Source organism: Protopterus annectens, chromosome 12.part0 (assembly GCF_019279795.1).
Source record: "Protopterus annectens isolate FY-2018-M chromosome 12.part0, PAN1.0, whole genome shotgun sequence".
Lineage (NCBI taxonomy): Eukaryota > Metazoa > Chordata > Ceratodontiformes > Protopteridae > Protopterus > Protopterus annectens.
Window position 1 is genome coordinate 673,454,627 of NC_056746.1, and position 27,294 is coordinate 673,481,920.

General features: G+C 35.0%; 1 protein-coding gene across 1 annotated transcript in view; it reads left to right on the forward strand.

Moving 5' to 3' along the window:
• Nucleotides 1-27,294, forward strand: part of LOC122816777 (cytochrome P450 2K1-like) — a 397,116-nt gene that overhangs the window by 95,423 nt on the left and 274,399 nt on the right. Inside the window, exon 4 of the mRNA XM_044089795.1 lies at nucleotides 14,788-14,948. Coding sequence (XP_043945730.1) covers nucleotides 14,788-14,948 — 161 coding nt within the window. The remainder of the gene's footprint in view (nucleotides 1-14,787; nucleotides 14,949-27,294) is intronic.

The window sequence follows — 27,294 nt, forward strand, 5'->3', positions numbered from 1 at the left end:
ATGGGTGAATATGGTGGTGTGGTAGTGCAGGGAACAGGCTTGAACAGAATACTACACCTTGTAGTGTTGTTAAAGACCTGAATTCTACCCACCACCATTTGTAAAAAATTGCAGAGATTTTTGCCATATTTAATCTGATTTATTCCTCATAATATCTGTGGTTTGTAAATATTGCAATGCTTGATATTTGATGGTGCAGTGGTAACATTTTTGCTTTTTACAAGATGACTCCCATGCATACATGTCTTCATTATGGGCCTCTGCTGAAAATTTTTTTTCGTTTTTTCTCAGACAAGTCAGACTGTCCTGATTAACAAATGTTAAATAAAAATGAATTTCACATGAAATTCATTTCTTCAGGTTTCTGAATGTTTTCTTACATACATATTGATGCAGTGCAGCAGTTGTATTGTTGCCTCACAGCTATAAGTTTTGGGTTTGATTCTTGGCTGGGGTTCTTTCTTGTGAGGAGTCTGCTCTGTGTCCTGTGTTTGTGTGTGTGCTCTGGTGTCCTGCCATTTTGTAAACACATGTGTCTACAGTATTTCTCTCTGCTGAAAATTTTTTTGTTGTTTTAAAAGAAATTGACAGGGCATTTGAATTTCAGACTCATATTCTTTCAGAAAATACATAGTAAAAACAACTTTTATTCTTTTATATAATATATAAATAACACAACCTTTATTATTATAATTTTTTTTAAAGTTTAAAGATGACTATTGAAATTTTGTCCTATTTTTCGGACTGTAATTCCTGTTATATTCTAGCAACTTTCCAATAACAAGCAATTTTTGTTGTGTCTTTGTTTTCTTTGTGCTTTTTGTCTTTTACATTTTTGTTTTCCAGTTTCTTGTGCTGCAGTATTGAGATGCAGTTAGGAGCAGGAAGATTGAGCAAGGAGAGCAGAAGTGCAGGGGAGCAAGTTTAGTGTTATAGTGTTGTAAAATTTTTTTGTAATAACTTGCTTTTAGGGTTCTGCTTTGTGTTGGTGATGTGGTCAGAGGTGGAATGTTCTCTACTGCTGATAATTGCTGAGAATACTCTCCTTGGTCTCAATGCAACTATGCAATCCATATCAGTTTGCTTTGCAATATTACTAGCATTTTTTTTAATGTAATATTGATATTTATTTAATGAGGGCAACAGACACTTTATTTTTTATTTTCAGTGAAACCATTCAATATAAAGGTGTTTGCTTAAACCTCTTTTTTTACTTTAGTCTTTCTTTGTGGAATTATTTAGATGACTTTTACTTCTTGATTTGCACTGCAGATTTATGATAATGGACTGATAAATGTGCATCTTTGATAATGGACTGTAGAATTGAATTGTGGACCTGATAATGCATGGACCCAAGTAGATGTGTGCATTACTGATGAATTTCTTGGACTGTAGAATGTGTGGGACTGTGGAAGTCTGGTGGACTGTTTGCTGAGTATGTAGACTTTTATGATGTTTGTTCTGATGGGAGCATGCATTTTGTTATTTATGCATTTTGTTTGTTTATTTGCTGAAAATGTTCAAAATGCAAACAACTTTAAATGCCCTGTAACAATTGTACTGGTATTGTACAAAAATATAATTTAGTACAAGAGGAAGGTGTATCAAAGAGCATGTTATGTTTCACATGCAAGGGCCTATTGAAAAACAATAAAATTAATCTTTATCTGCTGTGGTATTTCTTTTTTTTATTTTGAATGTGGGTTTCATCAATGAATGTGAGAAGTGGGCAGAGAAGTTTTTTTTATCTTTTTTTTTCATTGTGAGACATTATTTTGTTGTTTTGGTTTAGCTTTGTTTGCTGCAAAGTACAACATAAAATTTTCAAATGAGGTCCAACTCATCATAGTAAAGCAGTACATTTAAATTAAGTCACTAATAATAAATACACTGAGTTTCAGACTTCACTCCTTCAGAAAAATGCATGCTAAAGTAAACTGTTATATTCCATCAACTGTCTCACTTTATACAGAGAGCAATTTTTAGTACTGTTTATGTTCCCCTAGCCAACCCTAATAATCCCTCCATTTTTGGCTCAAATGTTGTTTCAAAAAATAATCCAATTAAAAAACAAAAAATGCAGAAATAAAAAAAAAAATTAAGGTTTAAAATTAAGAAATAATCACTATTATATTTTATTTTATGCTAGCTGTAGAATATTTAAGTTTTGTTGTCTAAAGCTTAAGTTTCCACAGGTATTAAGCTCCTTTTCTTTATTTATTTTTTATTTCATATTTTTGCATATTTTTTATATTTTTTTTTATTTTTTTTTTGGTTTTTTTCATAAAATTGTGTTTTGTGAGATATGTGAAGTGACAAACAAATGAGTTTCATTTAAAGACAGACATTTTTCATTCATTATAATTTACCACCATTCATTAATTCTTCTGCAAGTATTACCTATTTATATTATTAAAATTTTAAAATTGTCCTTATTTTTGGGCCTTTGTCCCTTTTGGCCTTTGTCCTTCTTCTGTGCTTGGCTTTGTTCTTGCTGGTATGACAAATGTGTCAGACAATGTGTCAGGGCTCAGGCACAGTCAGCCAGAGACATTAAAATTGTGACATACTTGTTGCACCCCACTCCCCCATGTAGCTGACTCTGTGTGTCCAAAAGGCAAGAGCAGTTTATGCAGTGTAAATGCAGAGACAATACCCATCCAAGTTAGACACAAGTACTACAGTGGCTTTTGATCTGTCCTTGATTTTGCAGATTTTTCCGGTTTTATTATGTTTTATTACTGATTTATGCTTATTTACTTCAGACTTTACTTTACTTGTAAAGTGCCTTCTGCTCTGTGTTTTATAGCAATTAATTAATGACCATACTGTAAGTGTGGTAAAAGATCGAAGAGAATAGTAATTTAATTATAATATTACTATTAATTAAATTTAATTGGTTACTGCCATTGGTTATGCTATGCAGAGGATATAGATAATGACAATGTATTATTTGCAGCATTGGGTATTAAGGACAGGATTTTATTATTTTAAATTACACTTGTTGGAGTTGGAGACTTCCATCATCACTACAGACTTTCTAAACTAAACAGAATGCCCCAATCATGTGGGTCCATAACCTGTACAGTAATCCTTTAAGCAATATCTTGCTGAGTTTTGTTTTTTTTTTTTTTCGTTTTTTTTTGTTTATGTTTTCCCCATGAAACAAGTAAACATCAGTTTTCTATAGGCATCTTTTTACTTTCTATTTCAGTATGTTACTTATGTATAATATATAATATATAAAGTGCAAGGAGAAGCGCAAAGGAGAAGTGGTTTTTGTTTTGAGCTCTTTGTTTTTTCACATTTTTGATTTGTATTTAAATGTAATTAATTTTTTTAAATTTTTACAACCTTTTTTTTGCCCTTTATAACCTTTTGTTTCAATCTGGATATGCAGCCAAATGCATGAAATTATTATATTTCTATTCACTTATTTTTTGTCTTGATTGGACTCTCATTGGCACCCAGGGGCCCAGGGCAGGGGCATAATTTTTAGTTAGTTAGTTGTTGTGGTTTTGAGCACCCTCCCCTTTCTATTTGGCCACCCCTTCCCATTGACCCCACCCATTCAGCTATCTCCTGCAGCCCCCCTTTGATTTGAAGTCACCAGCCACTACTGGATTTTCAACTGGTAAGTTAGCAGCTGCTAGAGTAGTTGGCTTAAGTTTTTAAGTAATTTTTTTAATCTTGTCTGTTTGGACATGGTGAAAGGTACTGTTATTCTTTCTTTATTTATTTTATTTTACATTTGTTAACCTGGAGAGTCCAACTGGATATATATCCATTTTCAGCGGAGGCCCAGGGAGAAAAGCTCCAGAGCAGTAAAATCATTAACAAGAGAAAGACATGTTAACCAAAAGGTTCAATTAAACAAAATATAGAGTACACAATCTTTATACTTCATATAGAAGTATAGTACATATAAGATAGTGAGTTAATCAAAGAATGTATTTGCCAACATTTATTCTTGTTGGGTGATAATGGAATTGTTGGTGGATGGGGAGATGCTGTTTTTAGAGAGTGATTGTATTGTTTCGATAGAGTAGTGTTAAATTCTATAGCAATACTACTTGTCGTATTTATGGATGAGGGAGTTGGTGTTGATGTTTGCCTTAGATGTAAGTTTTTTTATTGCTGACCAGAATTTTTGAGGATTATTCTGATGTTTCACTTGGATATTGCTATAGTAGTTTTTCTTGTCTTGTTTGACATATCTTTTAGCTTTGTGTCCCAGTTCTAGGTATGCATGTCATTTGTAGGAGTTTTGTTTAACTGCCAGAGATCCCAGGCCTTATCTCATAATTTAAGTAGAGCTTTAGTTTCCTTGGAAAGCCATAGGGTGTAATTTGACTTAGTTCTTATTGTTCTAGGTGGTGCAAGTTTATTGAGTATATTAAGGAAAGTAGAGTGAAAATAAGCTACAGCATCATCCGAGGGTAGGTCTTTTAGGGGAAGTCAGTTACAGTGTTTGAGTGTTGCTATAAAGATTTGGGGATTAAAATTTCTTTGGTTTCAGATTTGACAATAGATGGTATGTTTTGATGGCTTAATTTGTTGTCTACATATATAGGTTATCGGGTAATCACTGAGGCTACATGAAGGCAGCCAGTGTAGGGAGTGGGAGGGTTTGTTATTAAGAATCCAGTCAATAATAGAGTGCCTTTTTGTTGTTTTCTCAACTCTCTTAGGGGCTTGAACAATTTGGGTGCAGATATGTAGGTTTATATGGTTTGTAGGATTTTTGGAGTTGCAGGCAATCCAGTCAGTATTAAGGTCACCCATAATAATTGTTTCCTGAGGCAGATTTTTTTTATGTCCAGTAAAGTATGTGTTCAATTATGGAAATGTTAATTCCAGGTGGTGTATAGATTCCAGCTATGGCTAAGTATTTTTTGGTATTTATTTTCAGCTTGGCAAGTAATACTTCAGCATTGTTAAAATCTGTGGTATTATGGTGTATGGGTTCTAGTATGAGATTATTTTTATATACTATAGCTATTCTACCTCCTCTTTTGTTTTCTCTGCCTATCCTATGAATGTTGTAGTCATGGCAAATGATTTTATTAACATTAATCTCTGGCTTCAACCGGGTTTCTGTTAGTATAGCTATTTCCAGTGAGTATATAGAGATGGTGGCATGACATTCCTGCTCTTTGTTGGGTACACTTCTGAGAATAATATTTAGGATTAATAGGTCAGTTGTATTTCAGGTACATTAATTAGACCATGAGACTATGCTGATGTAAGTTGGATATATTGCAGTGTTGTGTAGTTTTAGTTTTGCTTCCAGGTTTGGGGGGATACCTCCACTAAGAGTAATTTGGGCTGCTATGTGTACTATACTGGAGAGGAGTTTAGATATCAAATTAGCATACTTAAAGGAGACGTGGTGTGTAGTTTTTACAGGGAGTAGAGTAAAGGTAACTTGATTAATATATGCTGTATTATAGCTTGCTGGAGATATAACTATGGTTGTGAGTTTTTTTTTGTGATGGGTAGTAGAAAGGAGCAGAATTGGAGGATATGGAGTAAGGTATGTATGATATGAGGTTAGATGAGCAGCTAGTGAAAGGGTTATTAGTATAGAAGTATAAAAGTGTAGCATAGTTGATGCGGTGTATAGGAGTTGGTCGGGGTATAAAAGTAAAAGTTATAGTGATTGCAGTTAGCCAGTTATATGGTAATGCAGAAGAAAGCAGAGGAGAGTAAGAGTGATTATTTAGTCTATTCAAAGTTGACAGTGGAATGTAATGAGTGAAGTGAAGTGAAATGTGATCTTGTCAGAAAAGTAGGGATTGGCCGTTGTGAGTAATGTGATTGAATGGAAGTAGGCTGTTTGGTTGTATTCAAGGTGTGGGAGTGGCTTGTTCAAAATAAATGTAGGCATAGTGGAGGTGGGTGGCATTTTGGGCATAGGGTAGGAGAGTGGAGTGACCCCAAGCAAAGCGAGGGTGAACGAGGTGGACAGATTAGAGTAGATCAACTCAGTAAAGAAAAAAACTATCTACAACAGCAAAATCTATCTGCTACTGAGATAGGTACCAGAATCCCCTAATAAATGCTGTTAGTAATGCTTTGCATTTGCCATCCAGATTTTAATATCCTTGTTTAGCAAGAACAGAATAAGCCATACTAGTTACTTTATGGAGTGGTTTTGCTTGAATTTGTTAATACTTTTAAGACACAAATGGCCAGTTAAGCTCTAAATCAACTAAGAATATTGGCAAAAAAGGTTGAAAAGAAACAACTATAAAGGAGGGGGGTGGCAACTATCTCAAGCTAAGGGAGAAACAAAGGAGCTGATGTCCCTGGTGTTGTGCATGCCATTTACTGACTTAACAAATACTAGTACAAAATGTTTTCTGATACCTTAAGACAAAAACCTACATTTAACAGTGGAGAGTAATTCCTTTTTACAGAGAAGACTATGTGTTCCATTTGCACTATTTCAAAAGCTTTCCTAGAACCACAATCACTTCTGAGAGAAGGGAACATAGTTCTGTTATAGCTAGGCAGCAAGGGAAATTTTACAGTGGTGAGCAATTCCTTTTTACATAGAAAACTATGTGTTCTATTTGCACTATTTCAAGAGCTTTCTTAGAGCCATGGTCAATTCTGAAGGGAGCACAGCTCTGTTACTGTTGGGCAGCAAGGCAATTGGCATTCACACTGTACTACGAGAAGCAGACAGCCTTAGAGGGAATTTAAAAAAATGTCATATTGTCAGAAATATTGAAAAAAAATGTGATTCTGGTTATAAAAAAGGGTGAGGGGAGACAATGATTGTAAAAGTAAATGGAATGTATGTACAGATTTAGGTAAATGATGGAAAATAAGGACAAAATTATGTAAATAATTGTAAATATGTATGATATATAAATATTGTAAATATAATATATATGATATTTAATAAAGACCCCCTACTGTTTGGAGGAGAGGAAGTAAAGCATTATCTGGGGTTGCTTGGTAGCAACTGAAAACTGCTACTGCAGTTGTGGGAATTCCAAAATGGAAGACATTGCAGCAGGGATAGAGAGAGGAGCAGGAGAAAACTTAATTAAGGAAAGAGAAGGAGAAGGAGACAAAATCATTTTTGCAAACTTGGAAATAGGAGGAATGGAGACACAAATGTTTATAGATTTGATGAGCCAGGCAGAGCCAAAGGAATGATCTGAAGCAGAAAGTAATGACATGGTGGAAAGAGTTTCATAGGGGAAGAAACAGAGGATGAAAACAAAAGCAACAGATAATGAAGTGAAAACACTAGTGTTTGCCTCATGAAACATGGATTTTTGTTATAAGAAAAAAAAAAAGAAGTTGTGTAGATACAGCAAGGCAAAGAAAAATGTAAGAATTAACTGAGAGGGGCAAAGATGATTAGTTTCTTAATAGTCACAGAGAAGATGATCAGTGGTAAGAATAAACAGTAAAAATTATGGCAGTGTGATTAGATATCTCATTATACAAAGTATTATTTGCCCCTAGAGTTTTACATTAAAGGCATAAGAACATTAATTTATTTAGGAGCTGAAAATTTTTGTGAAGTGACATTTACAAGTTTTAACTTGGAAAAATTACTGACTGAAACTGAAAACAGAAATACAGTAGCCCAATGGAGAGATTATTTTAGAGTTTTGGACTACAACTAATAAAAACATAAATGTGCAATGTATGACTTCAGATATGGATTAGCATGAGTTAAAGCTAATTTTTCTTTCACTATGCAGTAAAGTACATGAAGTTAAAAAATTATATATGAGATGAAATGTATGGACTGAGGGTTGGGAAGTATGGTTAACAATGGATGTTAAGGATAGGAAAATTCACATATTTCATTTATAATAATTGCAAATGGTAAGGATTTGCTAATTGCTGGGGCCAGCCTGAAGCACATTGTTTCTTTGGGGATGAAAATCATTTAGGACAAGACTGTAACAAGATTAATGTGATGATGAATTAATGGTTTGACTGTCCCATATTAGAAAGTATTAGTGAAAAATAAAAATGTATGCTTTCTTCTTTCTTGGTACCAGATATAACAAAGGAGATTAATAGTTATTTATGTGCGTATTAATATAACGGAGAGAAAACAATTGTATGAAGAAATTCAACAATTTGTGTTAGTAAATATGACAACAGTAATAGTATGATATTTTAACTGTGACCTGAATAAAGAAAACGGAACAATAACACAGGGTATTAACATGTTAAGGACTTAATAGAATGTGCACATTTAAAAGCAGGAAATAATTAATTATGTAGTTGACTCTAAAGACATGAGAGAAATAACAGGAGGAGTGCAGATTTCAGTTTTCACATCATAGAACAGTATGGGCTAGACTAGGGGAAGGCAGGAAAAATAAAAGACGAAGAAGGGATAACGTGACTAAGTGCAGAGTTTTAAATGGAGGAAGAAATGATAAAAGAAAGACATATTATGGAAAGAGAAAGAACTGGACACAGTGGTAGGCACTGTATAAGCAAAAGTATAAAATATACTTAGAAGTGGAAAGAAAAATACAAATGAAATAAGATGAAATATAAAGAAATTTTCTGGAATTATAAGAAAGAACTAGAACAAGGAAGTTACAAAACAGGGAAGTAGAAAAGCAGATGTATGAAAAGAACAGAGAAAAAAGCAAAATGATTTTTCCAGGCAGAAATCTTTTTTTTTCTGAAAGCAAATAGATGTTTTTTTCTTATTTAGATAAAGAAGTAAAATGAGTGAAGGAAGCATGAATGCTATCTTAGATGCAAATGTAGAGAATTTTCTAGAGGAAATGTATGAAAAATATGAAATGGATGGTCAGAAAACTGTAAAGTGAAAAAAATGAAAAGGTAAAGAATGCTTTTAGAAAATGGTATAACAATAGAAGAAACAGAGAAGATGATAAAAGAAGACAAGAATAAAGCAGTACCAGAACTGGATGTTATATGATCTGAATATTAATAGGAAATGTATAAAGATGAAAAATAAGTGCTTTTAACATTAAATGAATGGAGAATGGAGAATGGAGAATGGATGAAGGAATGTATAATGAAAGAAGATGTGGTGGAGTGATACAATCTGTATGGAAAAAGGATGAAAGAAAAGCTATAAAAATGTTGGTCTATAACACTAGGGAATACTGACTATAAAATATTTCTGAAAATAATACAAACATGGAAGAAGAAAATATTTGATGATGTAGGAAAATAGAACTATGATAAAAAAGGAAGAAAAGTGAAAGAAATATTATAGTGAATGATGCTGAAAGAAAATAATACTGATAGCATGTAACATAGCTAAAGCTTTTGATAAAGTGAGCCATGAAGCACTTTGCCAGATTTTAGAGGCATATGGTATAGGAGGAAATATTAAATAATAAATATTATAAAAATTAATTGGTACAAGTTATGATAAATGGATTGGTAAATAATTAGTATAAAGAGAGGAGTAAAACAGGAATGCCCAATAAATATCTGATTATTTCTATTAGTAATGAATACAGATGTAGACACACACATATATATATATATATATATATATATATATGTATATATATATATATATATATATATATATATATATATATATATATATATATATATATATATATATATATATATATATCTATATATATATATATATATATATATATATATATATATATATATATATATATATATATATAGATAGATAGATAGATATAGAAATGAGTTGAAGGGGCAAGACAAAATGTTAGATTAGTGATATGCATGGCATATGCAGATGGTTTAGTTCTAATACTAAAAAACAAGGGATGGATAAGTGAGGTTGTAATAAGGATTAAAAATCTTTTAAAAAGTTGGTCTGCAGTTAAACAAAATGAAGTTTAGGGGTATAGAAATATGGAATATATTTCACAAGAAAGAAAGCAAAGGCTTTTGCAGTGACATTTACTGAGTATAAATGTGTGATCACTCAATAGAAGGAGATAATGAAACAAATAAAAATGTTAGTTGGTGGAAAATGTTTTATTATTTCAGAAATGTATATATATATATATATATATATATATATATATACATAGAGAGAGAGAGAGAGAGAGAGAGAGAGAATATTTATTTATTTGGAAAATAGCATATTTAGGGAAAATTTATAAGTTCACACTCAAATGGAAAAACAGTTATTAGAGATTTTTTTTTAACTTCATTTAGGGCTCAAGGTTGAACTCACTGAGAAGAAAAATAATGTATAACAAAAATGAAGAAGGTGATTTGAACTGAAAATTCCATTTGTGCATTTAGCATCTATGTATTTATTACAGGTAATGATAAAGGTAAAGGAAAAAAATCAAGAAATGTTGGGTAAGATGTTATGTGTAAAATATAACAATGTATGAGAAGAAAAATGGGGAAAGGAAATACAAAATGACAGAATGAAAGAATTAGATAATAAAATCAAATTATGGAAGTATTATCAGACTATGGAAAGTAAGTGAGTTTCATGGAAAAAGAAAAGAATGATATCATAGGATTTTCCAAAAAAAAAAAATTTATATCCACAGACAAAAAAATTAAAAGAAAATGCAAAAAGGCAATATAAGACAGAAAGAAAATGATTGATTTTTGTAATGAAATAGGGGACATTTGTGGAGAATTTTATTAGACAAATTACTGGTGAAATGGAATATGAAATATAAAGTGATGAAGGAAAGAAAATGAGTTGATTGACTGCAGTGAAGAAGAAACAAGTGATTTTTTTTTTTGGATTGCAAATAAATTAAAGAATTTGGGGAAAGTTTTAAAAATGAATATAGATGGAGAGGATTTAAATGCATTAATATGAATATGATATTATATGGGAAGTATGATATAGTAAATGTTATTTAAATATAAATGAGCTAAAGCACTATTTGTAACAATATGGGTACTGTGGAAATATGTGAAAATTTCTTATATAAGAAGAAAATGGAAGAGAATAATGTATTAGATAAAATAAGAATATAGTTGTGGGAGAAAAAGTCAGGGATACTGGATGCATATAAAACAAAAATACAGTTGTTTAGTTAATTTATTTTATGCTGATAACTTGTATGTAATTTTAACTATAAATGCAAAAATGTGAGTGCAAATAACTGATTTCATTTTAGTGGTATAGAATGAAAGTATATATTAATAAAGTACTCCTACTCTTTTTGATAAGTGCCAGGGAATCTTTTAAATCCACCTGAGCTGCTACCAATTCAGGCAGATGGGACCTTTGTTTAAAACTTCATCAGGGTGTGTTAGAAATTATCCTAAATTAAATACAAAGAACTAAGAAATAAAGCATTGTCAAGTTTGGTAAAAAAAATTCTGAACGTAGCTTACAGTGCAGACAGCATCCCACTGCAGAATGATACATTTGTCAGATACCTCAGAACCTTTGTAGACAACTCCTTTGACCACCACTTAGCAACAGTTGTCAAAAATTCTTATATCTAGCCCATATAAAAACTAATAACTAAATGTATCTCAGTCAAAAGAAGTTATCATTCCCCTAGATACTGCCCTGATCAGAACAAGTATGAAAATAATTCACCTTTTAGCATATATTTATCCAACACTTCATGCAGCTAGAAAAACACAGATGATTCTAACTAAAAAGATTGCTGGAGTAAAAATCTTCAGCTACTAAAGTTGAAGTAAAGTACTAAGTGTTTAAAGCTATATTTGTGTGCTTTGTCTTTTATACACTCCAGCACAGTGATTTATACTTAACATTCAAAGCTGTTGAACACTCAGCCCTCCTTGATATCTGACACAACCAAAAAACAACTGACTAAACAGATATTCATACTAAATAATCTCTATTACCAAATAAATCATGCTGGAAGCACAAATCTATTACTCAGTATTCCTCTCATCTCTAGAATAATTTTCTGTTAAATAAAAGCTGTGTGATACTCTCAATTAATTTAAGAAAAACATTGACAATTGTCTGGGCACCCATAAATTCATCCCAGTCCTGAGTTACATGGTCATATCACAGGCAGGATGTGCCCTATAAGGGTAAATATTAGCAAGGTAATTATAGTCCTTGAACTGACTCTGCCTTGTAAACTCAATAACTTTATGTTTCCTCATTTGTATAGCAGCCCTAATCCTACAAGAAAATAGAGCAACCTTATGGGGGTCAGCACCATTTACAAGTGCACAAAAAATTACTTTTACAGCAAAGAAAGTATTAGCAAAAGTGAATGGGTTTGAGAAATCCCATTACCGCATGCATGGAAAATAAGTTTAAGTAGAAATAGGCCATATACCACTGCAAAGTACATTTAAAAGGCAGAGCTCTAATTATGTTGTAGCTACAGATAATGTTCTGGCATTTAAAATTAATTTCAAATACATACATAGCCCCATTTTATGCTAGAATTAAAAAAAACATTGGCTTGCGGTAACTAAGACCATAAGATGATCCTATTTGGAATACCCCCCATGTTAATACTTTATTAATAACACACTCCACTCAAGTACAACCAAAACCACAGCATGCTATATAGTAGGCTTCAAAAGATTACAGATAGTAAATCTATGAAGATCATTGACCTCTGCCAGAATAAAGTTAATTAGCTGCTGTCTTGCCGGTATTCATTTTTATACATTGATTCCACTATTCCTGTACACTGGGCATATAACCAAAAATGTCCCCCAGCAAAAAGCCTTTTTCTCACTTTCTAACTATCTAACCCTAGAACCTTGATATACTTTAGACAAAAAAGTTCTAATTCCTAAGTTAGAATGTAGACATACATACTGCAAGCTGTTATAAAGAAATTATGCAGTTTCTTTAACTTAATATTATACCAGGAAATCACTGACTATTCTAAGATATGCCGGTTGGCTACCATGTACTGCAAGAGAGATATATGACTGCTATGTTTTTTTTTCATATTTAAGCTATTTTGCAGATGTTTTCTTTCTTCACAAGTAAAGTATTAAAAAATCCCCATATACCCCATACAAAATAACAGAAGAGACAATGACTTTATACAGGCCTAAGTTTAAAATGTCAGAAGGAGAAAACATCCTGTATAAAATTGTCCAAGCAAACTGGAATAATCTCCCAATACATCTTAAAACAAGAAACTGGCTACCTTACACCCAGGAATAAATTTAAAATGTTCCTACAACAAACTTTAGGGTATTAACCTCAGTACAGAACAACAGCTTAACTAACCTCATGACAAACTTTACCATACATTCCAGAATACCTCTGTTGAGCAAATGTATGATTAACTTATGTATTATTTGTGATAAGTTCTATTTCTTAATTTCCAGTGCTACAGAGTAAACAGTGTTAAGACCATGTAGATATTTAGCACTCAATAAATATTCCTTATGTCATGGATACTACACATGTTCCTCTTATTAGATAGACTCCAAAAACTTAATTTCACTGTTTATTTTATATGTTACCTATTACAAATAATTTTATTAATGCTGATTCCCTATGTGTTTCAGCAGTTTGTACAGTCACTTTAAAATGCTATGTCATGCTGTATGTTTCAGCTGTTTACACATTAATTTTTAAATGCTACTCCCACAGTCTGTATGCATTTTATGCCTTGTGCAATTTACTGTAAAAACCTTTACTTTAATGTGTAGGACTTGTGTTCCTTGTGGCTGAAAAGGGTCATCATACCAGCCAATCTACCAAGTTTACAAGTTTAAAATAAATAAATTAGTAAATGAAATAAGCATTTAAATACATTCAAATTTTCATTCTCATAAAGGAAGACTAAAAACAAACAGGTTGAAAGTCCCCCCCCAGCCAAGAATAGAGCTCATGTATTGCAGAACATTTTATAAGTGGGGTGATTACTCTTTGCCTCTGGGAATAGGCTTGATACAAAAGTTGATTTAGATGCACAATTATAACTGAATAATCACTGCAGAGTTTAAACTTTGGTATAGATTGAAACCACTGCTGATTATTGATGAAGTATTTTTGCCCTAGTTCTTTCCTCTTGGCAGTAAATAAAACAACAGTGCTGCATTGATAAGAAGAATGTATGCATATGAAATGTATAAGATAGCAGTTCAGCAGGCTAAAAGGTGTTTTTAAATCTGACAAACTCTCCTATGTAAGACAGCTTTGTTTTCTTTATTGTTGCATGGGAATAGGGATCATTTTGGCAAATATAACGTAAAGCACCCTTCTCCTGTCATCTAATTTTTTAGCTCATTATGATTACAGTGATTTTTTCAGCAGAATTGCCGTTTTCACTTTTGCAGCCTGTATTTTCAATGATATTGCTGTAATGAGACACTTTACCAATGCCGCCAACAACATGTTATTGAAGAAATTCACAGTTGTTGAAGTATTTGTGTAGTAATAAAGCTTACATGCCAGGAGAGTGGAAGGAGCATATTATGTGAAAGAGGTTACAAAGAATGTCATAAAAATTAAAATACATAAAAATGGATTGCCAAATGGACTACAGACATTTGTACTCTTGGGAAATTATAGGTCTCTGATAATTACAGGAATAAGGATGGTGAGAATAAATAAATACAAAGAAAATGAAGTTTAATTGGAGCATTGAGTTTTAATTTTGTTTCCTGAATTTAAGCCAGTATAATATTGCTTTGCTGACACAGTTTATTCAGTTTAATGAAGGCAGGTACCAAATTAAAACTGCTCCAATCAGCTTTGATGTTTTCCATATATCTCTACCAGTTAAAAGTAAAAATCATTGTAAAATATGCATACATCAATTTCTGATTGCAGATGAATAAAAATAAAAACAGATCTCTTATTGTTTTCCCCCACAGGACAGCCATTTGAGAACACATTGATCATGAACTCTGCTTTGGCCAACATAATCTGTTCCATAATTTTCGGGCACAGATTTGAATATGATGATTCAACATTCATTCAGTTTTTAAAAATTATTAATGAGAGTGTTAGACTAAGTGGATCTTTTATTATCCGGGTAAGTAACTGACGTTTTTATTGTTTATGACTTCTTGTATAAAATACATACAATACTTTCTGGCAAGTTTGATGTTCTACATGAAGTTGACACATTCGGATATCTGACTATAAAACAATTGTTATTAACAACTTTTTTAGTATTGTTTACCTTTACGTACATCTAAACAAATATAGCCAGTTACAGTAATATTTTTTTTATATATATCTATATATATATATATATATATATATATATATATATATATATATAGCTCTACTTCATAACATTGAAATTTCATAACGTTGAATTTCATAACACTGAGAATATAACATTGAAAATTCAAAACACTGAAAACCCAAAACATTGAAAACTCAGAACATTGAAAGTGTGCTTCATAACATTGAAAACAAATTGCACAAGTAAATAATATCACCTCCACCCACAACAACACCTAACAAACACACTTTTTACTATGCCCCCCCCCACATTCCTGTAATTAAATATACCAATTCCAAGATCGCACTACAGTAGAAAAAAGTTAATTTCATAATCTCAGTATGGTGATTGTGATACAGTGAGGTTAGAAGATTCACTTTTTTTCCACTGTAGTGTGACCTTGGAGTTGGTATAATTAATTTATGGGGGGTGGGGGATGCAGGAGGGCTTGGCCCCCTGCAGAAATGTAGTAGATAGTGTGTTTGTTAGTTAGGTGTTGCTATAGGTGGGCAGGATGTTATTTACATGTACATTGTAGTTTTCAATGTTATGAAACACACTTTCAATGTTCTGAATTTTCAATGTTTTGGGTTTTCAGTGTTTTGGCATTTAGATGTTTTGGTCTCAATGTTATGAAATTGAACATCATGAAATTTCAATGTTATGAAGTAGTATATATATATGGTTCTACCTGACATAGCCGAAACCACACAACACCGACAACCACATCACCGACACCACATATTCGACAGTCCATAAACACGAAACCACACATAACCGACAACGAAATAACCGACGGTACACAAACACGAAACCCCATACACTGCACACACCACAATAACAATTATTAAAAACAAAACACATCCCCATTCCACAAACCACACACACAACACAAGCACACCAAAATCCTTACAAGCCCACACTAAACCTTACCCTAACCCTAAGGTCCGTCACTATCGCACACTTACCTACCGCTCCTAACCCTAACTCACTTAACCCGCCTTATCGCTCCCTAACCCTTACTCACTTAACCCACCCCTATCGCTCCCTAAACCTAACTCACTTAACCCACCCCTATCGCTCCCTAACCCTAACTCACTTAACCCACCCCTATCCCCACAGACCGTCAATCTCCACACTTACCTGCCTCGCACCCAACGTCCGTCACTACCGCATACTCACACAGCCTTTCCCCATGTCGGCATCCTCGGCGTTGGTGTTGTCATCCGTCGTGTCGGTCTTCTGCATTGTCGATGTTCTGCCACTCGCGATTCGCGTCGGTCTTCTTCACTTTCGATCTTCTGGAGCTCCGGATTCCGATGTCGGTCTTCTGCGCTGTCGACGAAGTCAGGTAGAACCATATATATATATATATATATATATATATATATATATATATATATATATATATATAAACTAAGAACTGAACTTCGTGACAATAAAAGCATTCAAAAAAATAGTAAATCACACCAACAACTCTTGTAGAATTTTAGCGCTTTCGTCTTATTTATTATCAAGACTTCTTCAGAAAGACATGTTTCATAAGTATGAGCAACCATTTTCACTTCCTTTATATACATTAGTTCTAGCAGGCCATTTAAATTAACAGTTCCTTTCCAATAGTAAAGTGTGAACAAGCAGGGTGCTGTGTGCATTTTCATTAACATTACAATCGCAGTTACATAAGGTAAATTAGTCAGACAGTAATAGCCTTGTGGTGCCGTGTGCATACTAAAAGGGATTGTGTGCAAAAGGGATCGTGTGCAAAAAAGGATTGTGTGCAAAAAGGGACTGTGTGCAAAAAGGGACTGTGTGCAAAAAAAAAAAAAAAAGGAAGGGGGAACCGGGAAGGATGACAGTCATGCTGTGATCATTCTAATATAAACACATTACTTATGAGTCTTTGCCTCTAAAGGTAAGTAAAGAAGAGAATGGAGGAAGATGGAGGAGTAAGGTAGAGAGTCCTGCTATTCTTTGGTATCAGTGTGTGTGTGTAGAGTAATGTGTGGGTATGCCACCTGATGGAGGAGTGGGAGGAATGCGGTGTGGACTTGAGGGGGGGCTGGTAGGCAGCCACCCATGACAAGGAGCATATGAATGACAGAGTATCCCAGAAGACTGTCAGTGCAGATGGTACCAGCTGTAGGCTGGTTTGGATGGTATAACCCCTTGAATGGCTGCGTGAAATAGTGAGACCAGGGATATAGTTGGTGCGGTCAGTGGGGGCCACCAAGGACTCCTGGGCTTTTCTAAATGACATCTTCAAACTAAGGCTGGATGGAGGGGAATATTTACTGGTCACCCTAGATGTAGAAGCACTCTACACAAACATCCCCCATGCCAAAGGACTGACCCTCACCAGACAGTACCTGAACAGGCACTCCAACCTAAGTGGGACTAAGATTAATACTGTATGCAGGTTAACAGAAGCAGTATTAAGAAATAACTTCTTTCAGTTCAATGGGAAGATTTACCACCAACAGAAAGGAGTAGCCATGGGGTCCAAAATGGCCCCAGCATATGCAAACTTAGTCCTCAGTGCCTGGGAAATGGATAAGGTTGAATCACTGCCCGGGTTCAACAACACCATAATGTACAGGTGTTATATTGATGACGTCTTTTTTGTCTGGAAGGGGAACGGACTTTCTCTGAGCAATTTTCTGGAAACCCTTTTCCAGAGTCTGGACTTCCTGACCCTCACAGTAGGACATATCGGAACCACCACTCAATTCCTGGATATCCACCTCACTATAGACCTGGAAAGTGGACAGTTTGACTCCAACATCTACCGCAAGCCCACTTTCCGGAATAACTATCTAGAGTTCAGCAGCCAGCATCCCCATTTCATGAAAAAGAATATTGTAAAAGGACAATTTATCCGGTTATCCAGACTCATTTTTAGGGACGAGGTTTTCATCAAGGAAGGTTTTTACCTCAGAAACTTGTTCCTAGAAAGAAAGTACCCAGAGCATCTAGTGGACAACCTGTTCCAAGAGATCATACAGCACAGACACTCCAGGTACCCACCAATCCTGGAAAAGGGATTCATAGCAAGGGCACAGAACGGACCGAACAAAAAGGACTGGGTGTCAAGTTTCCCCCTTCCAATTTCCACCGATATGTTTGGAATCAGAGGGGTCCTCACCAACAATTGGGACATATTGGGAGGAGAAAAAGGTCTGACCAAGTTACTTGGGACATCCCCAAACTTCTGTTTCAAACGAACCTCTTCTTTTGGTGGTGCGTTCGAGAGGAATAAAAGCCCATCCCCACAGAGCGAAGTATCGACAGAACCTGGAATGTCTGACTGCGGCAAGTGTGTTGCCTGTGTACACATAGGAAAAAACAACAACGTCACCTTCCCGCACTGCAACAGAACTGTCAGTCTACATGACCACTATGACTGCAACACAAAAAATGTAGTCTACTGTGCTTTCTGCGAACACTGTGGGAATTTCTATATCGGCAAAATTAACTGGAAGCTGAGTAGCCGTATTAAAGAACACACTGCAGCAATACACAAACAGGACAGTTTGAATGCCTTGGCTAAACACAGTACTATTTGCCCAAACTTCACAGGATTCAAATTCACAGTCCTGGAAAAAATAACAGAATTTGTAGGGGACATGGACACATTCCTGCAAGTCCGGGAATTAAAATGGCAGATAGAACTGAGAGCTGATGTCTATCCAGGTCTCAACGAGACACTGAACATTAAATGTGCACTTAAATGGTATAGAGATTGAAATGTGATAGGGTTTGAAGAACTGTGCAAGAGGGTTTGAAGAATTGTGCAAGTAGATTTAATGTGTTTATGGATTTACAACTGTGCAAGTGAATATAATGTGTTTCCTCTCTCTCTCTGACCTTTGACTCCCCCATACCCCCTACACACATGCTCCCAATCACCAGGCTAGCCCCCACTGACCGCACCAACTATACCCCTGGTCTCACTATTTCACGCAGCCATTCAAGGGGTGATACCATCCAAACCAGCCTACAGCTGGTACCATCCGCACTGACAGTCTTCTGGGACACTCTGTCATTCATATGCTCCTTGTCATGGGCGGCTGCCTACCAGCCCCCCTCAAGTCCACACCGCATTCCTCCCACTCCATCAGGTGGCATACCCACACATTACTCTACACACACACACACACACCAATACCAAAGCATAGTAGGACTCTCTACCTTACTCCTCCATCTTCCTCCGTTCTCTTCTTTACTTACCTTTAGAGGCAAAGACTCATAAGTAATGTGTTTATATTAGAATGATCACAGCATGACTGTCATCCTTCCCGGTTCCCCCTTCCTTTTTTTTTTTTTTTTTTTGCACACAATCCCTTTTTGCACACAGTCCCTTTTTGCACACAATCCCCTTTTTTGCACACAATCCCTTTTAGTATGCACACGGCACCACAAGGCTATTACTGTCTGACTAATTTACCTTATGTAACTGCGATTGTAATGTTAATGAAAATGCACACAGCACCCTGCTTGTTCACACTTTACTATTGGAAAGGAACTGTTGTTAATTTAAATGGCCTGCTAGAACTAATGTATATAAAGGAAGTGAAAATGGTTGCTCATACTTATGAAACATGTCTTTCTGAAGAAGTCTTGATAATAAATAAGACGAAAGCGCTAAAATTCTACAAGAGTTGTTGGTGTGATTTACTATTTTTTTGAATGCTTTTATTGTCACGAAGTTCAGTTCTTAGTTAAAATTTCTCCTCTTTGTTCAATTTTTTTGAGTGTGGTTAATTTTAGTTGTGTATATAGATATATATATATATATATATATATATATATATATATATATATATATATATATATATACAGTATCCATAAATATATATATATATATATATATATATATATCTTATCCACTATCACATATTAATATTTATCATAATAACTTAAAACAAATAAATCAAATACAAAAAGTAGTATGAATTTTCTCTTTTTAACTTTTAACTCCTTTATATCCTTTCCAGTTGTCCATCAGCTCTTCTATAGTCTGCTCCTATAGCTCTTTTTACCTTAATATCTCTTAAACTATCTCCAGGGCAGAGATTGCACCAGTGATGGATCGGGGAGGTGTTGTGGGGCAGATCAGAGTGCCAGCAGCATCACAAACAGTGGCCTAAATACTAGGGGATTATTTTGGTAATATTTATGTTATTTGTGTTACTGCACATAATGTCATTTATTTCAGGTCCCCCCTTAATGATGAAATGTTAATGGCAATCTACTTCATGATTTTGGCACCATACCCCTTACTGGGATCATGTTACATAATGGTCAGAAACACTTCCTATCCTACCTCCTAAATTGGCCAAGCCAGCAAAAACAGGTCTTTCACTCCCCCTTGCCTGTTCATCCATACACTCATTTTTCAATGAGCCTATTATAGATTTTTAACATAGCATATGAATAATGAGGGGGGGGGCAGAGCTTGTCCAGGTAGTCTTATGCTCAGTTACTCAGCTCCTGCTAAGGAAATGGTTTACTCATTTTGAAACTGCTTAAAATAATCGATGCAAAGTGTTTACATCAGAAAAAGTTTTGAAAAGTGCTATAATCCCTTTGTAATTATTTTCTCAGACTTTATCTAACTTTGGTCATTTTATGGGTGATTGAAAAATGAAGATACTTATGTGTAAAAGACCAGCATTCATTAATTGTCGTCTGATAGATCTATTTCTGTTTCACAGAAATATTTTCATTTTTCAATTCATCATTGACAGAAATAAGCAGCATATCAAACCCCCCCTTAAATGTTCAAAGTATGAATGAATAGGGCTGCTTAAAGTTCAGTTTCTTTTTTTTACTGATTTTTGAAGTATGACAGTGTTTTCTGAAACTATGAGAAATTATAGAACATGACAGAAGTATCACACTTTGACGTGCTATTTGTCAACATTGGTATCTACCAGCTCTTTCTAAAAATCATGCATGAATATTCCCCTAAAATTGTTTAGAGTCTGTACTAAAAGTTTATTAAACTACTATTTACCTTTTTTTTCTTGTTATGATGCTTAAGTGCAATGAGTGTACGACAAAATGTCAGAGATTAATACTACTTAGGAAAAGTAAATTATGTAACTACTTCGAAACCAAACTTTCTCAAAATATGGAACAACTGAGGGCAGACATTAATAATAAGAATTTAAAACTGACATATTTAAATCAAAACATTTTTCATAGTAATTTCCATTAATAAAAATAAAGCTGTAGAAGAAAATAATTCAGAGATGTTCAGATCTGCTACATTAAGAAACATTCATGTCTGATTTCTCATGTAAGTAATAACGTCATGATATAGAGAACTGGTCTGAGACAAGTAATATTAAAATTATAAATTTAAGGGATGGCCTGGATAAATACAAATTCAGTATTTATCCCATATTTATTTACATTAGTAAACTGAAAAGAACTAATAGAGATTTAGAGCATTCATCAACCCAACAGTGATAAACTAAGCCTTTTAAAAGACTGTTAGATCATAATGAGTTATATTTTGTAATGACAAGCAAATTAAGTATTGAGCGAGAGTTGATTATATATAAGAGTTGAAAGAAATACTCAGGCTCTAGCACCTCAGGAAGAAAAGAAAATTGGTGGAAATGAAGAAGAATGGAAAATCCTCAAAGCATCATGCTTGAGAACTACAGAACAGAAATGAGGCCAAACCAGGCATAGAATTAAAATACATAAGGAAAGCTGATGGTGGAATGCAGAAATCCAGGAAGTCATTAAAAGAAAGAAGGAGTGCAGGACAATTTGGGAGATAGAAAAGATAAAACATAGAATAAGTACTGGCTGGCTAGCAAAAAGGCTAGGAGAACAGTTGTAAAAACAGAGAACAAGAAATCAAAGCCACTCTAGAAGCTTTTGGAAAGTGACTCAGCAGATGGCACAAAGAAACTCTATCAGGTTACAAGGCAAAGTCAGAAAGACAAAAAAAAATAGTCATCAGACACCTTTCATAAGTGGTGCCAGCAACAATCTGCTCATTAGTTCAAAGGACATCAAAAGCAGACAGAAGGAGTAATTCCAGCACTTTCTGAATGAAGGAAATCCCATAGAATCTGTAGTGCCCCAGACACAGCCTACAATGAAAGAAGGTGGGCAGCCCACTCAAAAAGAAGTAAGAAAAGCACCAAGAAAAATTAAGTCAGGGAAAGCAGAAGGCTCAAAAGAGGTCATGACAGATATGATCTACATATTGAGTGAGTTAAGGGAGAAATAGCTCTGGGAGATGAGCAGATTGGATTCAGATCAGGATGCAACACAACTCACCCAGTGTTTGCAGTAGGACAGATAGATGAGAAGACACTAGAGATGAGGAAAGAGTCCAGTGGGGTATTCTAAGAGAAAGCATATGACAGGGTCCTTCGAAAGTTGATTTGGACAGTCATGCAATGATATGAAGTCTCTGAAACATTGGTTGAATTTGTACAGGCTATGTACGATGACCCAGTAACACAAGCAGGAACAGTGTTCTGTCTCACAGAGCGGTTCACTGTAGGAGTGGGTGTTCATCAGGGGTCAGCTCTGACACCACTGTTGTTCATACTGGTCATGAATTTCATTAAGAAATAGGTTGGAGGGGACAGATCAAAAAAGTTACTGACAATGTGGCAATACACAGAGATTCTGAACAACAACTTCAGTAAACAACAGGGGAATGTAATGCAAAGGTAAAGGCACATGGGGTGAAACTGTGTACAGATAATGGCAGCAAATGAGGAAAATCAGAAAAAACTGAGAACTGTGATAGAAGGGAAAATAATGAACAGGTCAGAAGCTACAAGTACCTGGGAGGGAGGTTGAGGATATGGGAAGTCTGAATGAGGAGGTCAAAGCTAGAATCAGAGGGACTGCAGTAAACTGGCACAGTGTCAGGGGTACTGTGTGACAGAAGAATACCAAAGAAGCTGAAAAATAAGGTGTACAGAACAGTGTTGTGACTGGTTCTACTGTATGGTACAGACATCTGGGCAATGAAGGTAGCTGAGGAAGCTAAAGGTAATGAAGATGAGATGTAGGACAGATGAAGAAATGAGGATATCACAGTAGAAGCCCAGGCAGCTCCAGTTACAGAGAAGGTAAAACAGAACAGGTTACAGTGGTTTGGGAACATGTGCAGAAAAGCAGAAGACAATCTGGTAAAGAAGATTTGGGACAGAAAAGGAAGAAAGCAAGAAGAAATAAGGGCGGTCAGCAAACAAATATATGGGCTGCATGAGGGAGAATACCCGCAGCAATCAGGCATGACTGTCAAGGAAGATAGGAAAATGCTAATGAATCAGGAGTGACAGCAGGACAGAGGGCGACAGTTGATGTGACACCTCAACCCCAAGCTGAAAATGGGGGAGAAAGGGGTGTTTATGATGATTATGATGATGATTACATATCTTCTGCACGAGCTGAATGGAAGAATAATAAACTTATAGCACATAAGGTGCCTTGACCACAAGTAGTCGTAATCTGTCCTACTGTATAACCTGTTGCACCTCCTTACTTTCTTTCTCTGTTAGTAACTTCTGCTTAAACTAACCTCCTAAACCCTCAGATCTACTACTATAGCCATACTATAACCCCCTCCTTTCTCTCCCCTCCCATTCTCCACACTATTCATCTTTTTCCCCCCACTTCCTATCAATGTCTGTACATTTTCCTTCTTTTGAACAACGATTATCTTTTTGTTTTTACTCTTTTATGTAGTAAATTTAGATCACTGCTATCAGTAGCAACCCTTAATGTTCATAATTGTTTCTTTTGTTTTTCTGTTTATAATTAATTTCGTATTTGCATTGTTATTTTTAATAGTTTTTGTCCTGTATGTTTATCTTTGCTTATGTTTGCTGGGGCTCTTTCCCTTTGGGTCTCCACTGAAAATGGGTTGCTTACTATCACTGCAATACAAATATTTAATAACTTTTTCTTTTTTACGATTATTTTCTATTGTGATTGTTATTTAATATTTGTATTTTATCTTTACTTATGTTTGCTGGGGCCTTTCCCCTCAGGTCTCCACTGAAAATGGGTTTGTTTGCAAACTTTGATGGGCTAACCCTGTTAACAAATGTAAAATAAATAAATAAGCTTAAAGCTAGAAGGGACACAGTGTTATTGAAGGACTAAAAGGCAAGAAAGGCAATATGAAATCACATCCTAAAAGGACTTCTCTATTACTAATTACCCAGTGACTATAGAGCAACTTAAGAATTGTTTACAGGATATTCAGTTTATTTACAAAACTATATAATAAGCAGTAATTTTTAAAGTTACATCTTCCAAAGAAATAAAAAAAAAGAGTGCAAGAAAAAAATCAAGATCTCTGTAAAGAAATATATGCATTTTATTGGCATGCCAACTATTTCCTTATTTATCGGGACATTTTCATGATATTTACACAACATATGATATTCCTGCTCTTGTTATTCTTTCATTCATTGGAGTATCAACAAAATCATATTCATCTCCTTTTATTCATTCTGTAATTACGGTACCATGCTGTTGTGATGTTTCCTCTAAAAACAGCTTGTGGTCTAACACATATACCATTTTTCCATAAAATTAATTGCTAAATAAATGCAGCACTAGTAATAAATTGTGTATGGAAAACTGAATCACATAAAATATCAGAATATAAAAGGTTGGTTGTAGAATACAACGAAAAGAGGATTTGCTTTAATGATGATATGTTTTCATAATGCTGCAACTATTATAAATACTGTATTGAAAGAGCTAATAAATGTTGCTGAGTTCCTGATTATTGAAGCTGGTGGAGGTAATCTCCCTCCCTTATAGTTATCATTAGTTTAAATTAAAAGTCTCAGTGATGGTGTATGCAGAATGCTATAATATCTACTTTCTTACAGTGAAATTACATCCAAAATTACCTCTAGCTAGTGAATCTTATCTGTGGTTTCATCTCAATGTAATTAATAGAAAACAAATCTATTCCAAGAAATACTTGTAAAGAGTAACACAGATTTTTGAAAATACTTACCAGGGGTTCTGCAACGAGCAGCAGTGATCATCAATTTTGCAAGCCACTAAGCAACTCTACACATCGAGCAACACTTTGTTTGTTGCCAGAACACCTGTTGTAGCCATGTTGAGGTGCAGACAGACTTGTGTACTCAGTGTAAGCAAAAGGTTGTAAATAAACTTAACCTCAATAAGCAAGAAGGCACAGATGGCACAGTACAAGGAAACGGCAACTTGAAAGCACAAATTAAGAGGCAGGGAGAGCTTAAAGAGGAAAGTGTAGTTATGTATCAATAGGTTAATGTACAAACACCAGTACTTATAATTATTGATTACTGCAAAAGTAATCATGTCCATTCCAGGACAAACTACATAAAAAAGTAAATGTTGGCAAAAAGAGGTGAGAGGAACACAGCTACAGTGTAACAGGAGTGTAAATATCATTGTTATAGTTAAACTAAAGAGATAACAGTTGGCAAGGGAAGCACATTCATTAGGGGACATTGCATATACTGCAGGTAGTGCACATCAGGGATGTATCCATAAATTTATATTTTGTACTCAGACCTTATGTTGTTGACTCCACCACCCACCTGTCATTTAAAAATCTCAAAATGCTGCCCTATGCATTTCAGAAAGGGACTTTAGTTTTAGTTGTTGCCATTTGTAACCATAAATAAGCTATTTTAGAGGTATGTTTTTCTTAGAAATGCATGTTTTGTATAGCAATGTACAGTCCACAATAGTTCAACCAGTTGAAAACAATTATGTACTGACTGAACTATAAATAGTTTGACAGATGCTCATAAAATATTCACTGGGTACTGAGCATATTCCTAGTTGCACCTGTGATGCAGATTTATGGAACTACACTGGCATTGTCATGCATACTGTGAAAGTAAATAAGGGAAATAATTTACATACACATAACTGACCTTTGACATACATACAGGCTAAACATGTAACACTTTACTTGCCTTATATGTATAAAAGAAACAATAATGAAGTTATAACGGCAATGTACACACGTGTAACTATATGGACATACTGAGATGAAACATGTACACCTGTAAATTCATTCCAATAATACTAGTAAATCTGGAAACAAACATTTGAGGCAGCAGCTTGCCTATTGTGAATGGTAGAAAGTATGTCTGTTCATAAATGACATGTATGTATGTACTGCCATCCAGAATGACCTGACACATACACAGAACTGTTATTTTAATGAGCATATCAAGAGAATAGTGTGCTGCTACCTATACTTACTGTTGTGTAACTATAAGAGATGTGAGATGTATGTAGTAGCAAATGAAGGCATTGTCTTGTGACATAGTCCAGACTAGTTGTTATAATGGGTAAGGTCTTTGCCTACCATGCACAAGGTACAAGGTTCGAGCCTAACCTCAGACCAATGCCTGTTTTGAGTTTGCACATGCTCCCTGTGTCTCCATGGGGTTTCTCCCATGTCCAAAAAACATACCAGGTGTTTCCATCTCAAACTCATCAATGAATGGAGCTGTGGGCAGCAGCACAGGCTCTACATGGTGCCCTATAGGGGGAAGAGTTGAATAGATCGACCACTTTGGGCATCTACTGTAGTGTGCTGTAGCCTCAAGGTAGGAGAACATGGATCACAGATCATAGACTGACCACCGGGGCAGGTCTAGCCACTTGATGGTATAAAATATGGTTCTAGGTGATTCGGTCATGTTGACTAATGTTGTCAAAAATGAGTATGGGTAGTTACCAGTGATAAGTGGGTTGAGGACCCACCTACTCTGACCTACACCAGGGACCCTTGCTAATGGTGGGAGGGGTATATGTGCCCCTATTGGCCAGTGTGTGCCTGCCATAAAGGCAGCCCTGGGTCAATAAGCTACTGGCTGGCCAGTGTCTAGTTGCCCAGTCTGGGTTACCTGGGATAACTCTGTTGAGCGAAAGTTGGATGTAAAACCAACCAACCTGCCAAACATGAACTGAGAATTGCTATGCTTAATGTAGATTCACTGACAGGATGCAGCTTGGAAGTGGATGACATGATGATACGTTGGAGGCTGGACATCCTATGTATCCAAGAGTTGGAAGGGCAGTGCAGCAAAGTCACTTGGCTTGGGATCCAGACTCTACTACTCAGGAGGGG